The sequence below is a fragment of the Phoxinus phoxinus genome, assembly GCF_949152265.1.
Source record: "Phoxinus phoxinus genome assembly, chromosome: 24".
NCBI classification, from domain to species: domain Eukaryota; kingdom Metazoa; phylum Chordata; class Actinopteri; order Cypriniformes; family Leuciscidae; genus Phoxinus; species Phoxinus phoxinus.
In genome coordinates this window covers 8,810,768-8,826,036 of record NC_136899.1, presented here as the reverse complement: position 1 = coordinate 8,826,036, position 15,269 = coordinate 8,810,768, and the positions used below count along the sequence as shown (strand labels likewise).

The following is a 15,269-nucleotide window of genomic DNA, read 5'->3' as shown; positions in this document are numbered from 1 at the left end:
TCTCTCAACTCCAACATTTTATCGCAATCCTCTCCCTACATCACTCTCGCCACCTCCTACGAGTGCCTCTTCTTTTACAATCTTTCTTACTCTCAGCTAAACACCATCTGGCAACCTCAACACAAGCAGATTTTCTCCCCAGAGTTTTAAGGAAAAGAATGAGTCGAGAAAGCTAGGAAATAAGAGAGCTATCAAGACGCTAATCTCCACACAATGCGGATAGACAGAGCTGCTTAACAGGATCAAATAGCAGCCAGGAGACACAGCCAGGTGATCATCCACCTCCTTTGCTCAAAAACACACATATAAAGACATACAAGTTCCACAAACGAGAGAAAAGAGAGGGGTTTGGGCAACAGCAAGTCCTGGAGGAGACCACCGAAAGAAAACAGGTTAGCGTGGGAAAGCAGTAAGACACGACAAGAGTGAGTCACAACAAAAGATGCTGCCTCTGCATCCACAATGAAGATGGTAATAAGGAAGTGATGAAGATTGACTAAAACATGATAACCAGCCAAAATGTATCCCTGAACACACTTAAACTTGATGAAAGAGCTTCATTGATACAAGCCATTGGTATTATCTGTCTACGGTATTGCAGTCCAACTATTTCTGGAAGAGTTCTGGACTGTATTTCTAAAGCAGCAGCCAGTTGAGACGGTCTCGGCACTAGCGCACACTGGCTCTGTGTTGGTGCTCAGAGGCTGCCACTGTTATCCTGGCACTGCGTGCAGTGCGGCCACAGGAAGTAATCAGAAATGCCCAGCGCGGTTCAGAGCCACCATGCAGCGAGGAGAATTAGATCCATGGAAAACAGCTCAGCTAAACATCACTTCTGAATAAGAGCCATGAGAATGTAATAACAAAGAAACTGAGAGAAGCAATAAAGGGAATTCCAGGCAGAATGAGAAGAATCAACTGATGGAAAACAAAGATGCATTTGAAACCTGAATAAGATATTCAGGAGAAATACATTAAAAACAGATCCTATGTACTTATTATTATTTTAATTAAATTTATAAATTGTATTATTTATGTTATTCTACTTTTAAGTGTACATAAAATAGACAATTAATGTCCCAGGTTTTATTTTGTGATTCATCACATGTTCTAAAAAAAGAATATGTACATATTTCTTTTCATAATGTTCCATTAAAATGCAATAGCGTTCTCCGCCTCTTTTTCTGCTGATGTAACCAAGGCTCTGAAGTTGGCAGAGCAAAAAAACATATAAATAAAATAAAACAAAAATAGCTGACCATATTTGTTTCTGAAATGTCAATTACTCAACATTAAGTTTTTGTTTATAGAATTGTTGCATAGAAACAATATCACAGTGTTATATTAAAACAGCGCTTTTGCTCGTCTGATATTGTTTCAATATCACAGCCCACTTTTCACGAATCAATAAAATCCTGATGGTTAAAATCAAGGAAGAGATGCCTGCATAAAAATGCAAGGGGTTTCAGCAGTTCCCTCCAGTGGGACATGTTATCATTTATCTACAACTATTTTAATCAAACCTTTTCCAATTCATCAATATTTATTATACATGCTGTTTTATGGTCTCAAATTAATTAAGAGGTTAAATTTAATATTTGTACTATCAAAATTGATTTGTCATTCACATTTTGTCATTCATATTTAATTTAGCCCAAAAAATGCTTAATTAAAAATATATATATCAAATGGCTATAAACAGACAAAAATAGGACAGCTAAGATGCTCACTCTCTTTGTAATAAGTTTGATGATGACATTTCCACAACACCTTTGCAGAGTAAAAAGGAGAATAATTAATAAAAACAAGAGAATAACCATGTGTATCTACTGTAACTGACAAAAAAGGAGAATAATGAATAAAAACAAGAGAATAACCATGTGTATTTACTGTAACTGACAAAAAAAAGGAGAATAATGAATAAAAACAAGAGAATAACCATGTGTATTTACTGTAACTGACAAAAAAAAGGAGAATAATGAATAAAAACAAGAGAATAACCATGTGTATTTACTGTAACTGACAAAAAAAACCTCACCTCTCCGACCTTCTCTCTTCATTCTAGCTGGGTCCTCATAGTCAGGAACCCAGTTATACTCCACAGGCATAGAGATGGGCCTCATACGACCTGAAAGCACAAACATGTGAATGAACTCACAGCACATTCTGTGTGTGTGTGTGGAAAGACAAGGGATAGAAAGATGGAGGTAAACTGACAGTTCACAATCCATTTTCTCAACAGACGCCAAGGTAAGTCTGTGCGAGTGTGTGTTTGTGTAAGACAAACTGTCACAGTTAATGTGTCCTCTAGTTTTCTAGAGAAGCAGCGGGCATGGAGTGTGTCAGCAGTTCTGTGCTACTGCAGAGGCTCACGCTGCCATTTAACGACTAGAGCTGAGTTCTCTGCTTTTGGATATAATGCCACACACACACACACACACACACACACACACACACGCACACACAACAAAGTGCAGCCCAGCTCCCTAGAGTTTAATTACAGAAAATCTGAAACCAACTCCCCTACGCAGGAAACTAGTTATAGACATGCTCATAGGCGTCGATTTCGGGGGGGACGGGGGGGACGCGTACCCACCAGATTTCGTCATGAGTCATTTTGTACCCACCACATTTTAGGGTTGCTAGTAGGGCTGTAACGATACACCAAACCCACGATTCGGTTCGTATCACGATTTTTGACCCACGATTCAGTTCGTATCACGATTTTTTGGGGGATTTAAAAATAAAATAAAAAGAAATTCGGTGCTGATGCAGTGGTGACCCGTTCATGTAACGCGTCTTTGCATTGACTTAACATTGAAATCACTCGCGCCTGACGCGGTATTCGCGTCCGGTGTGAACGCACCATAAGGGTGGCGCTGCCAATAAAGCACCTAAAAGCTGCCACAAAGAACTGGCAAAAGTAATCTGAATATGTCAAATATAGCAAGGAGACATTTTTATTAATAAACAAGTGTTTTCTGTGTCGCTGCAAAGATGAAGTTGACGCATACTTGCCAACCTTGAGACCTCAGAATTAGGGAGGGTTGGCATGTATGAGTTGACGGATAACATAGTCCGTATACGGATAACATAGTTTTCTTTCGTTTTGAATTGTTATGTTTAAAAAGTATGATTTAAAGCGTTCTGTAGATAATATATATATTTCTCAGGTCTATGAGGCGAGTAGGCTGTGCTGAGTTTCGGTTCATTTATGAGACGAGCTCCAGTTCATGCGCAGGCGCCTCCGTGTCGTCGTGATATAGGCTATTATCTGCGTTACTTATTATTTATTAAATCCAGGCAATCGGTTGATGAAACATTGATTAAAATTAAGATACAATTAATACAAAACGAAATTCACTTTAAAGAAAGGCTTTGTGCTTTCTGATTGAGGTCTGTGAAAGTTTTAAAGCAGATTTTAGTGCCGATTTCAGAGCGGTCACGTCCGTAACATTGTTTTTTCCTCATAAATGCGAACTAAATAAAATTATTAATAAAATTAATATTTTATGTTCTGTGGAGCTCGTTTTATTTTTTTCTCACGTTTATATTAATTTCTGCTTAAATAATGAGTGTATGGAAGAATATAGCCTAATCCGCGCTCAAGCGCATGCATAAATCTTGCCGCAAAAGCAGGCTAATGATATAGGCCTATGTCTGAAAAATAATGAGGCATTTTTATTGTTTATTAATAAAATATATATTTCTAAATCAGTGTCGGCTCCAAACATATCTATATACATCTCCACTGTAAAGTCCACTTTAGAGAGAAATGCACCTTTCATATGGATTACAGCCTAATCAGCCGGTATTTGCTTTCGATTAAAAAAATTTCGTTTAAAAGTGGATATTTCGAGCTTTATATAGAAATATTCATCACGTTTTTGAGGCTATACACTGCATTTCAGTTCATTATTGAGACGCGCTCCAGTTCACACCATGGAGATAATTAGGCTATAGCGCGCCCTGTTTGTTTTATTTTATTTTACAAAAGCACAACGTTTTCTTGTAATTGTGAGTTTACCCAAATAAAAGTAGGCTACTTGCGACTGATGCGTTATTCCTTTTGGACCTCAAAAAAGATTGAGTATTTAAAGTTGTTTCCTCTAGGAAAATGCAAGTGTTCGCGCCGACGCCCCATGCAGTGCGCGCACACTCCGCACACACACTTTGGATATGCACCTAATATCCATATAGGCTAGCGAACATTTATCTAGGTTAAAGTTAGAGCGAGCTGCCATGCCAGATGGATAAGTCCTTTTCATGTTTAACAAATCAAATCATGCATTTTCTACCGCGAGTAGCTATAAGCGCTGCACCAGTTTGAAAAGGGTAAAAGCAGTAGCGAGGGGCCCCACTGATGTTGCTGCGTCTTTATATAAATATTTCTGATTGTTTAAATGATCAGCCCTCGGGGGCCCCTTAAAATGCGGGGTCCCCCGCCTCTGCCAGACGGAATGCCATACTAGGTTTTTGTGAAACGCCGCCACTGCTAGTAGCTTGCAGAGCTTACATTAGTAAGCTTCAGGACATCGTCTTTCAAAACATGACCTAAGCGAAAGATTAAAAAAAATGAATGCGTCATTGTACCCAGCACTTCTGAAAATGCACTTCCGAATGCGTCTCTGTCCCCAGCACATTTCAAACCAAACTGACGCCCATGGACATGCTCACTTTTTTTGAACCTCGAAAAAAACATACAATCATGCGTTGGAAAAACATAGAACACAGAACATATTTAGATTGGCAGAAGTTTCCCAAACCAGTTCTTTCTTCTGCAGATCTAAAACACTTTCTTATTAACAGTTTTCTTACAGTTATGCATCATAATTGGGGTAAAGAATGATTATTTGCTCATTATGTGCTGTTCTACAGTCAGCAGATGTTCATAGAGGTTTGGTCTGCGCCTCGAGTCAGTCGCTGGGTCAATATTCAGTCCCTCAGACATCTGCTGTTAAACCCAGCGGAAAATAACAAATTATTTTATGGTGTGTAGAAACGCACAAACCAAATTCCCCATGGTAAAAGAGTAAATAACCCCGCTGCTGTACCAACTCCTACTGAAATGAACTCATGGACAAAACTTTTTGTGCCTGTGTGTTAGAGCTGCACGATTCTGGATCAATTGAGAATCACAATTTTTTGGTTTCAAACAGAGATCACAATTATCCCATGATTCTAAACAGACAACTAAACACAATCGCATGTCATTTACTAGAGGTTCTGACAAATGTGAATTGCTGCAGTCTATTTAAAATGTTTAATGAATCTGAATGAATTATTTAAAAAATTGATTTGAATGAATGATTCAATGACTCACTCATTAATACTTTATTGTTTCATTACTGGATGAATCAGCATTTTTTGAACAAATCTCTTAAATGAATGATTCAATGACAAATACATATTTTAACAGGAACTTGTCGCCAACTGGTGGCGTAGCGATGTAATCGATACAATCGTTATTTGAAGCACCAAGTTACTTTTAAAAGGGGATTCATTCTATTTGTTCACTTCCGTAGACATCAGTGTATCCAAACTATATATATGTTTGTAACACAGAAATTATGATTCTATGTGGTTGAAAAGACTGTTTGTGAAGTTGTTTCATACTTATCCATGACAACTGCTCTCTGCATATTCCGCTGTGATTTTGTCAAAGTTTTAATAGACACAGGCGAATTGCTGTCAATTAGGAATGAGATTGAGTGGGTGTTTGAATCGAGAACGCAATCTTTTAGCGATTAATCATGCAGCTCTACTGTGTGTGTGTGTGTTTGTGTACCGTAAGTGGATGTGCTGTCTCGGCGGGACGTTGTGGGTCCGTGGCTGGGGTCGTACTCGTAGCAGTACAGGACGGCCTCCTCTTCCATTAGAGGAAATCGCCGTCTGTACTCTTGATCCAGGAATGAGTTTGGTGATTCAGACCCTTTAGCGACAGGTACCCCACCCTCGCCTGGAAGACTGCATTTTTCATCTCTAAAAGCACAACATAACACAATATATTCAGATTGTATGCAAACAGTAAGATTGAAAGAAGTATCTTATGCTCAACACGTTGCAACTGAAGAAAACATGCAAATAGAAATTTGGTTGCGTTGTAAGTATTTGCAGCGCGTCTCTGTATTTGGTTGTGTTGTGAGTATTTGCAGTGTGTTTCTGTATTTGGTTGCATTGTGAGTATTTGCAGTGTGTTTCTGTATTTGGTTGTGTTGTGAGTATTTGCAGTGTGTTTCTGTATTTGGTTGTGTTGTGAGTATTTGCAGTGTGTTTCTGTATTTGGTTGCATTGTGAGTATTTGCAGTGTGTTTCTGTATTTGGTTGCATTGTGAGTATTTGCAGTGTGTTTCTGTATTTGGTTGCATTGTGAGTATTTGCAGTGTGTTTCTGTATTTGGTTGCATTGTGAGTATTTGCAGTGTGTTTCTGTATTTGGTTGTGTTGTGAGTATTTGCAGTGTGTTTCTGTATTTGGTTGTGTTGTGAGTATTTGCAGTGTGTTTCTGTATTTGGTTGCATTGTGAGTATTTGCAGTGTGTTTCTGTATTTGGTTGCATTGTGAGTATTTGCAGTGTGTTTCTGTATTTGGTTGTGTTGTGAGTATTTGCAGTGTGTTTCTGTATTTGGTTGTGTTGTGAGTATTTGCAGTGTGTTTCTGTATTTGGTTGCATTGTGAGTATTTGCAGTGTGTTTCTGTATTTGGTTGCATTGTGAGTATTTGCAGTGTGTTTCTGTATTTGGTTGCATTGTGAGTATTTGCAGTGTGTTTCTGTATTTGGTTGCATTGTGAGTATTTGCAGTGTGTTTCTGTATTTGGTTGTGTTGTGAGTATTTGCAGTGTGTTTCTGTATTTGGTTGTGTTGTGAGTATTTGCAGTGTGTTTCTGTATTTGGTTGCATTGTGAGTATTTGCAGTGTGTTTCTGTATTTGGTTGCATTGTGAGTATTTGCAGTGTGTTTCTGTATTTGGTTGTGTTGTGAGTATTTGCAGTGTGTTTCTGTATTTGGTTGCATTGTGAGTATTTGCAGTGTGTTTCTGTATTTGGTTGCATTGTGAGTATTTGCAGTGTGTTTCTGTATTTGGTTATGTTTTGAGTATTTGCAGTGTGTTTATGTAATTGGTTGTGTTGTGAGTATTTGCAGTGTGTTTCTGTATTTGGTTGCGTTGTTGCAGCACAAGTGTTGTCAAACTGATGATGTTTTTTTAATTTGCTGGTGTGTTTTTTCTATTTGCATGTGTGTTGTTTTAGCATTGAGCTCTCTCAGCCACTGTAAAGACAAAACAGTAATATTTTTATATAATATTTCAATTTAAGAATTTCAATTTGATATAAGAATTTCAATCTGTTCTACTTTAATGTATTTTAAATGTAATTTATTCCTGTGATGCAAGCCATGACTTTTCAATCGTAGTGTAGATCAAATATTACACAGAATTGATAAGCTCATTTGTCAGTAATATTTAATACTACGGCTACTAAGGAAAATGCTCAATATTGAAATTCTAACTTTAATTTAAAAATAAAAAAACTTCAAGTACGTGTCAGATCATGCAAAGGTTGAAAAATAAACTCTGAAAACTGGTCATTCACAAATCGCAACAGTGGTGATGTCAAAACCATCAGCTCATTAAAATATGCCCACCCACATATACATACTAATACTTATACTGTCTTCCACAATAAATTTCGCCAATACAGAGAGCCAATCAAAATAGAAAAACAGTTTGTTTAATTGTAAGGATTTGAGAAAGGGTGAAAATTGTCATGATGAATATAGTGTTTTTGATGTATGAAACCTATAGCCTACAGGTGAACTTTATGAAAAAAGCAGCAAAAGTGTAAAAAAAAGCCTTTACTGAATGAGTTACCTGGGTGTGTACGGCTCAGATGGAGGGGGCGGGATATACAGATCTTGGAGGGCGGAGCTATCGCGCTTTGAAGGTGTGCTGATTGTGCTTGTGGGCGTGGCCGAACTGCTGGTTGGACTCCTGGGAACAACTGGCTGCTGGGCAGACAAGATAATTGGATTAAAGATCAAAAGTTCACTTCTACTACGAGCTAAAACTACTGGTAAAACGTCTTCAGGGCACAACTAAATGTAATGGAGCTCTGTTCCAGGACGTGACCCAGACACTGATATCTGCAGACAGTCACAAGGGCAAGGCATAGAGATTAATAGGTCCCTGAGCAGTGAGACAGCGGCGCAGTCCCTCTGCAGTGCTGTCTGCAGTAAACAGTGCACTGGGATCTCTGGGTCAGGATGCTTTGACATAATGAGTGGGAGTCTATGGAAACATTCGTGGCATCTCCACAGAACACAATGACTTCAGAGACTATAGACATGTGATTAGTGTCTCCAGTGAGCTGAAAGGCTGGGGACAGGGGTTGTGACACAGACTGCACATTTGGATGTACACACACACGACATGCACAAAGAGGCACGCGCAAATAATCACAGTGCAATGAGCATGTAAGATGACAGCCGCCAAAGTGCAGATCTGTTTGGGGGAAATGATGACTAAAAGTTTAGTCTAGAGTCACAAGTCTAGAACTAAACTTGAATCCTCCAGCAAAAGCCGATTAAAGCTAATCTGCTCTCTTCTGGCACAGACACAAACACTTTCAGGTGCCTTTTATAAAGCAGTTTGAGCATAGTGATGTTAGAGCAAATGACTTAAAAAGCAACGCAAGAACCGCAAAAGCAACTCTGATACCCAGCAGTCCTGTTATTAACACAAAATAAACTCTTCTGATGGTTGTGATACAACATTTCAGTAGGAAGAAGTGCACGAAAGAAAAGAAAGAAATTCCCCTAGAAGAAAGAGACGATTCTGAACTGCCTAAAACAAGTGGTCAGTAATTCCAGTTTTCTTCCTGCATGAACCTACGTAGGTTTGTAACAAATTTGCATGATACCAGCCCTACGGTCTTCATCGGCTGCCCACAAAAAACATCTGCTTTGACCTGCCCTCAAACACTGTAGTTGTAGCGGAGGCTTGGAAGACTTTGGTTCATGTTGTAGACATGTCAAGCTGATGCTGTTGTTTGTGCTGCGAAAGCAAATCACCACACATGCGCTTCCAAAGGATGAGGACTTGGCCTCGAATTGATACAGTAAAACCAACGCCATCATTACTGTTTGTATCACTTTGTATACAAGTACTGAGGAAGCCTACAGAGCTGAAATTCAGATATGGTAATGGGTGTTTCGTTTCCGACACGCGTTAAGCGGTAGACCAATTACAACAGACTGAACCATCTGGCCAATCAGAGTAAAGTAGGCTCTGAGAAAGAAGGGGTTCAGAGAGACTGGATCCTTGATCGAGCCATTTCAGATGTTGTGAGAAAAGTGGTGATGCTGCAATGTATATTATAAGAAAATGTAAGTGTTTTTTGACCTTGGGTGCATGTAAATCTATTGTAGGAGACCTCCAAAAATTAGAAACCTTTAAAATAGCATAATTGGGGCACTTTAAATGAGAAAGATTAACTTTAAGTGAGCGATAGATAGGGTTGGGAATCGAATATTTGAGGTCAGGAATCGGATACTTGTCATAAAATAAAAATTTCTATTCTTCTTATCGATTCCTGTGTGAGCATTTCAATATGGCAATTCAAGCGCAAGACGACTTGCATGCTATTTTATGTGCTGCACACGCATCCAAAGCACGCTCACAATTGTTTCTATTTTACACCATTCAAGCGCGAGACGACTCACAGTGATGAGTCGTTTTTCAGTGATGCACACATATCCAAAACGAGCACACAGAAAAGATGATTTTAATGTGATTTTAAACCATTCAAGCACAAGTCGCTGTGTTTTCAGTGCTGCAGGCATGTGGAACTATTGGGCTACTCTTAAAGTGACAGCAACTGCCGTCTCGATAATAACACTAATCAAACAACAAAAGACAGAGAAAATTCACTCGTTCCTGACTGAAAAACTTTTGTAAGTATATTTGTAATGTATATTTTATTTATAAAGTGCAGTGTTATTTTACATTTGGTTACAGTTTCTATACCGGTATACCTGAAAATCTTAAAACATTGTTTATTTCAATCGTATCTTTGTTGAGTTGTATCTCTTGTTTTTTTGTTCTAATTTTTTATCCGTTTTTTTTTTTAATTACTGAGTGTTTACTTTTCTTTAATAATGCTTGAAATTTAAGTAAGTTAGGCTAGTTGTTTTTCTATGGTAGGTTTTAAACCACAGGCCTTGCCTAAGTGTTCGTTAGCCTATTGATTTTTGTTAATGATATTCAGATACAATTAAATGTTTTGCAATAAGATTAAATGTGAATGATAAGTTGTTGTTTTTTTACCTTATAGGAATCTAAAATAGGAATCGATAAGAATCAGAATCGATAAGCATCGAAATCGTTAAATTCAAACGATACCCAACCCTAGCGATAGATGATGGCAAAGGTAATCTAAATGTAAAACTGTACAATTAAATATCCAGTAAAGACCCATAAATACATTTAAACTGTTCAACTTCTGATTTATGAAAAATAATGCTGAAAAAACATGATTTATGTATATAACACTGCACAAACAGGCCATTCACAAATCGCAACCATGGTGATGTCACGACGATCAGCTCATTAACATATTCCCACCCACATATACATATGCAGACCTGTTTTGGAGTGGCTGGGGAAAACGACTAAAAGTTTAGAGTAGAGCATTGGACCCCCATTGTCCACACCAATATCAATAACATGAAAGATGTATATTTATTATAAAAATAACCAACTACTAGGAAATATTTAGATTTTTAATTGTTTTAGCTTATTTTAATAGTCTAGAGTCACAGGTATAGAACCAAACTTTAATCCTCCACAAAAAGCCGATTAAAACTAATCTGCCCAGGGAGCGGGTGGCAGATAAAGGGGGAAAGTGCAGCCCAAATGATGAAAGCTTTGGGGACAGGGCATTTTGAATCCTACCTGCAGGGCCAGTGGCTTCCATCTCATGTTCTTTAGTAGGGCTGGGGCGGAGGTGAGCGTGCTCTGGGGACGCTTTTTCAGGGTCAATGTCACACCGGCAGGGTCCCCACGCAGAGAGCTTACCAAGTTTTTCAACTGCCAGCCCACCTACAGCAACAAACACAGGGTCAACATACACAGACTCGACAAGAACGCCACACAGAGACGTCACCTAACAAGCAACTGCTAGGAAATGCTAACTTTCGTCTCTATATATTCGCTATGGTGAACAATGGAGAGAATATAATGTAACTATGTACCACACACACATGCATCCTGACACACAGTATATATTGGGATTAGTGTACACTAATAAGGCGTGATGTTTGCTAATCTTTCAATTTATTCAACATTGAAGTCTACAGGAGAACTTGACATTCCCTGGAAATGTCAATATTTGAGCCTTCGGTTCATAATATATTATGTATAAGCCTGAATGAAGAACCAAATGCCTAATGTGGAAAATATCATAAAATAATTCAGATGAATGTTAAAATAAATTACAATACTGACTATATTTTAATAAATTAAAATAAAATAAGTTTATACACTGACAATATATATATATATATATTTATAATGGTTTAAATAATTATGTTACGCTGTTGCAAAATGCTTACTGAGCCGGCAAGTGAAGATAATAGCTAGAGGCAATTAAAATAGTGAGACACTTTATGCAAACTATACATTTTTAAAGATGTTTATATTACAGATGAATTATTAAACTACATTAATTCATAATATTCTAAAGTTTAGTAACGTAATAAGGCTGTGCAGAGCACCACAAGCGATTTTACAATAATTAAGATGGGCTGTTAGATACAAAGCCACTAAAATATGATAAAAATCATTGTACATTATTACTGACTCAAGTGGCGTAAAGTGACAATAGCAACATAAGAAAACTGGTCCAGGGAAAGGGATCAAATCAAATAAAATGTAGAAACGTTTAATATAAAATTATTACAGTACGTGTTTGGAAAGACATATGGGTAATTGATGGGTGAACTATCCCTTTAAGACATAATTGAATGTGTTTATTTAGCACATTAACTGTTGGTTAGTCGCCAAAATGTATGTGGTTTGAAGTTTTACTATCCTTTAATATCCTTGTGGGGACATTTATTACCCACAATGTAGGCAAAACTTGACCTACACACACAGTTTACACTAAGCATGCCCTTCACAGACAGACACAACCACAATACACAACCACAAATACACACACTGAGATGGGCTGGAATCGCTGGATATAAGGGACCTGATCCTGTAGCGTATGGGGACTAATCACAGATGTTACATAGAGCAGCTCCCACAATGCACCATTCTTGAGCGCTCGCTGAGGTTGTTCCTGAGCAAGAACTGCTCATTGTTACGGTAATTGTTTGTCTGTGTGTTTTTTTGCTACAAGCCGAATTCGTAACGCTTATCGCACATTAGAGGCACTTTTATCCAATTATGAAGGCGATGACAATCTAATTACACGAAGATTAATGAGGCCTTAGTGTTGCTGATCTTTCATCACAAAAAGAGCTCAGCATCCCTCACCACGGCGACAAGACGACTGAAGACAAACGAGAAAAACTGATGCAGAAGTTGAACTCTGATGCCTTGAGGTAAAACAGAAAGGAAAAGAGCTTAAATCTGAAACGAGTTGTCAGAAGTCAGAGTAATCAAAGTGGAACATTTAGATTTCTGCTTTTGTAACTTCATAATACAGATGGTACTCAACCAGAATGAGACTTTTACCGCCGCCGTTCCCGCGGCGGTAAAATTGCGGGGGTGTATTTGCTGCCTTTGACCGCTAAGAGGCGCTACAATCGCAGACTTTGAAAAGTGTCAGTTTATTCTCTCTATTGCGTAATCTGCCGCCGCGCCGCGGCTCATTGAGAGTGTTTGAAATGTGGTAGCTAAAACAGATCAATTCAAGTTAAACATTTAGTTAAATGAATTCATATAATCACAAGACTGAAATTAAATGTAGGCCTAATACATTTAATAAATAATGAAAACATTTCAACACAAAACATTGCAATAGAAAAATATTAGGCTACATCAATGAGGCTTTGCAAGAGCAACGGCTTATCAGCGGACCGACGGTAGCGCAGTGGACAACGCAACAGCACGAGATTCACGGAGCCTCAATCGATGCGAGATCGAATCTCACTAGCTTTGGCTGACTGCGTTAAATGTTTTACCATTCTTGATGCTTAGATAGGTAACTGTTTATTGAAGTCAAGCGTTTTGTTTAATTATCAATGGCACATTACAACATACTTTTGCTAGATTCCAGTAGAGCCGCTGCACAGACGACAAAACTGATAAAGGAAGATTATCAGCCGATCGCGTCAGAAAATGAAAATGACGAAGCTATCTTTAATCTGCTAAATTATTGTTTTGTGAATCATCCACGAAATTGAGATGACTGACAATTGATACCCGCCATAGCAAAGGAAGAAATTTTTTAGAACAGATCCTGGACATTTCAAGGTTTAAATAAAGTGTCGGGAGCAGTTTATTTATTTAAAACAGGGTTGCATCGAGTTAGAGTTTATTAAGAAACAGAATCTTACTCTTGCGACATTTACTGTATTGCCAAATAAATTGCAGCTAAATAAACAATTAAAACAGTAGCCTAAGCTAGTCTACAAAACGAAAATAGTGCAAAGCAACATAAATTAAGATTTTCTTTGCAAAAAAACTGTAACAAATGATTGAGTCTTGCTTCAAACAGAATGCCTGGTTGAATTCACCGTACAATAAAACGAGGTGGATCGCGAATAAACGCGCTCTGTATCTGCTGCTCACTTGCATTCGTTTAGTTGGCAAGAACGCGTTTCGTCGATAGTTCATGTTTAGATAATGCCAGATTGTTGACAAACACACTACTCAAACGTGTTAAAATTCTACAAAACCAGTTGAAACAAATGGATTGAACACTTCAACTGAAAGTGTGTGTGAAACCTCTTTAAATACAATACATAAAACTACAATATTTATAATTTAAGGGCCTACATTTGGACACATCGAGAGATTTATCTTTAAAAGTATTTTGCCTTTGCCTGGTCATCAGACTCACTCTGCATATGAAAGACATTCAACACCTCCTGAACCCCCAACCCCCCACAGGCGATCTGAGTCTGAGACCGACTTAAAACAAAGAGAAGTCGCAATTCACACTAGACATTAGCATTAGGCTAGTAAAGTGTTGATAATGAAATAATTAAATTATTTAGGCTATGTAGGCTAATGTTTATGTCATAAAAGTTTATTAATAAACATTTAATTATTTCAATAATTGAAGAAATAAAACACTACCTCGGTTTGGGCCAGCTTTTTCCAAGCAAACCTAAATACAAACGCATGTTCATTTGTTGTCATGAATACAATGTTCAACTCAATGTTAAATTCCACGGGGATCTTTGGATCCTTACAACCAAGGTGCGCGATTTGTGAATTAGCTATTATTATTTTTTTTATATATAAATCTCGAACCACAGTGCTTGCTGCTGCTAAACTAAATAAAATTTATATAATAATTATGAACTTAAATGAAACAATATCGCAACATTTCGACAAATAAATTATCTGATCTATTTTTAGGCTACAATTTAATTCAGGGTGATTTAGCCTAGAGACTACATTTAATTAGCGAGATTTTCACCCTTGTCCGTTCATCATTGGGAAGCGCTCACAGCTAGTTTGAGTAGATCTTCTGCACCTCTCGGTTTCATACGGATTACCTAATCAGATAACATTTATTAAATATTTTGACATTTAAAGGCTTTAGACATAGCCGATTTCTTATCGTGACTGAGCGGAGGAAAGTGGCTTTCGGTTCATTTTTGTGACGCGCAGTTCCTGGAGACAGAGACGACAGATAAACTTTTGAATAAAAGTTTGAATATGAATAAAAGTTTACAGTTTTGAACGATGTAGGCTACTCTACTCTGATCTGTATGACTAAAAAACTACGGAGTAGCCTATTAGGGCCTAAGTTATTTTAGCTGTCTGTTATGAGAAAAATAAATCCAAATGAACGCGCAGCCGCGTCTGCCGATTCAACATGCCAGAATAAAACCCGACTTTAGAACAATGGATAGCGCCACTCGGCGTGGTGTGCCAAAATACTTAATTATAAACTTCAATATTTTATTCAAAATAATCTCAAAAAGCTTTGTGACATTTTGAAAGCCGTGCATGCATTAAGGCACTGGAACCATGAACGTAACTGACACTGGTTCTGATTTTATTGTTTGTCGTTTAAACGTGCCTGTTG

The 15,269-nt window shown here is 37.8% G+C and overlaps 1 protein-coding gene across 7 annotated transcripts in view; it reads right to left on the bottom strand.

Moving 5' to 3' along the window:
* Positions 1-15,269, bottom strand: part of cnksr2a (connector enhancer of kinase suppressor of Ras 2a) — a 79,903-nt gene that overhangs the window by 20,689 nt on the left and 43,945 nt on the right. For 4 of the 7 annotated variants that reach the window (XM_079602400.1, XM_079602401.1, XM_079602396.1 and 1 more), the window contains exons 9-12: positions 10,952-11,098; positions 7,871-8,004; positions 5,789-5,982; positions 2,039-2,128 (exon numbers count right to left, since the gene is read on the bottom strand). In XM_079602400.1, the coding sequence (XP_079458526.1) occupies positions 2,039-2,128; positions 5,789-5,982; positions 7,871-8,004; positions 10,952-11,098 (565 nt within the window). Of the gene's footprint in view, positions 1-2,038; positions 2,129-5,788; positions 5,983-7,870; positions 8,008-10,951; positions 11,099-15,269 lie in introns of all 7 variants that reach the window. The other 3 variants (XM_079602395.1, XM_079602397.1, XM_079602399.1) reach the window with 1 other exon arrangement.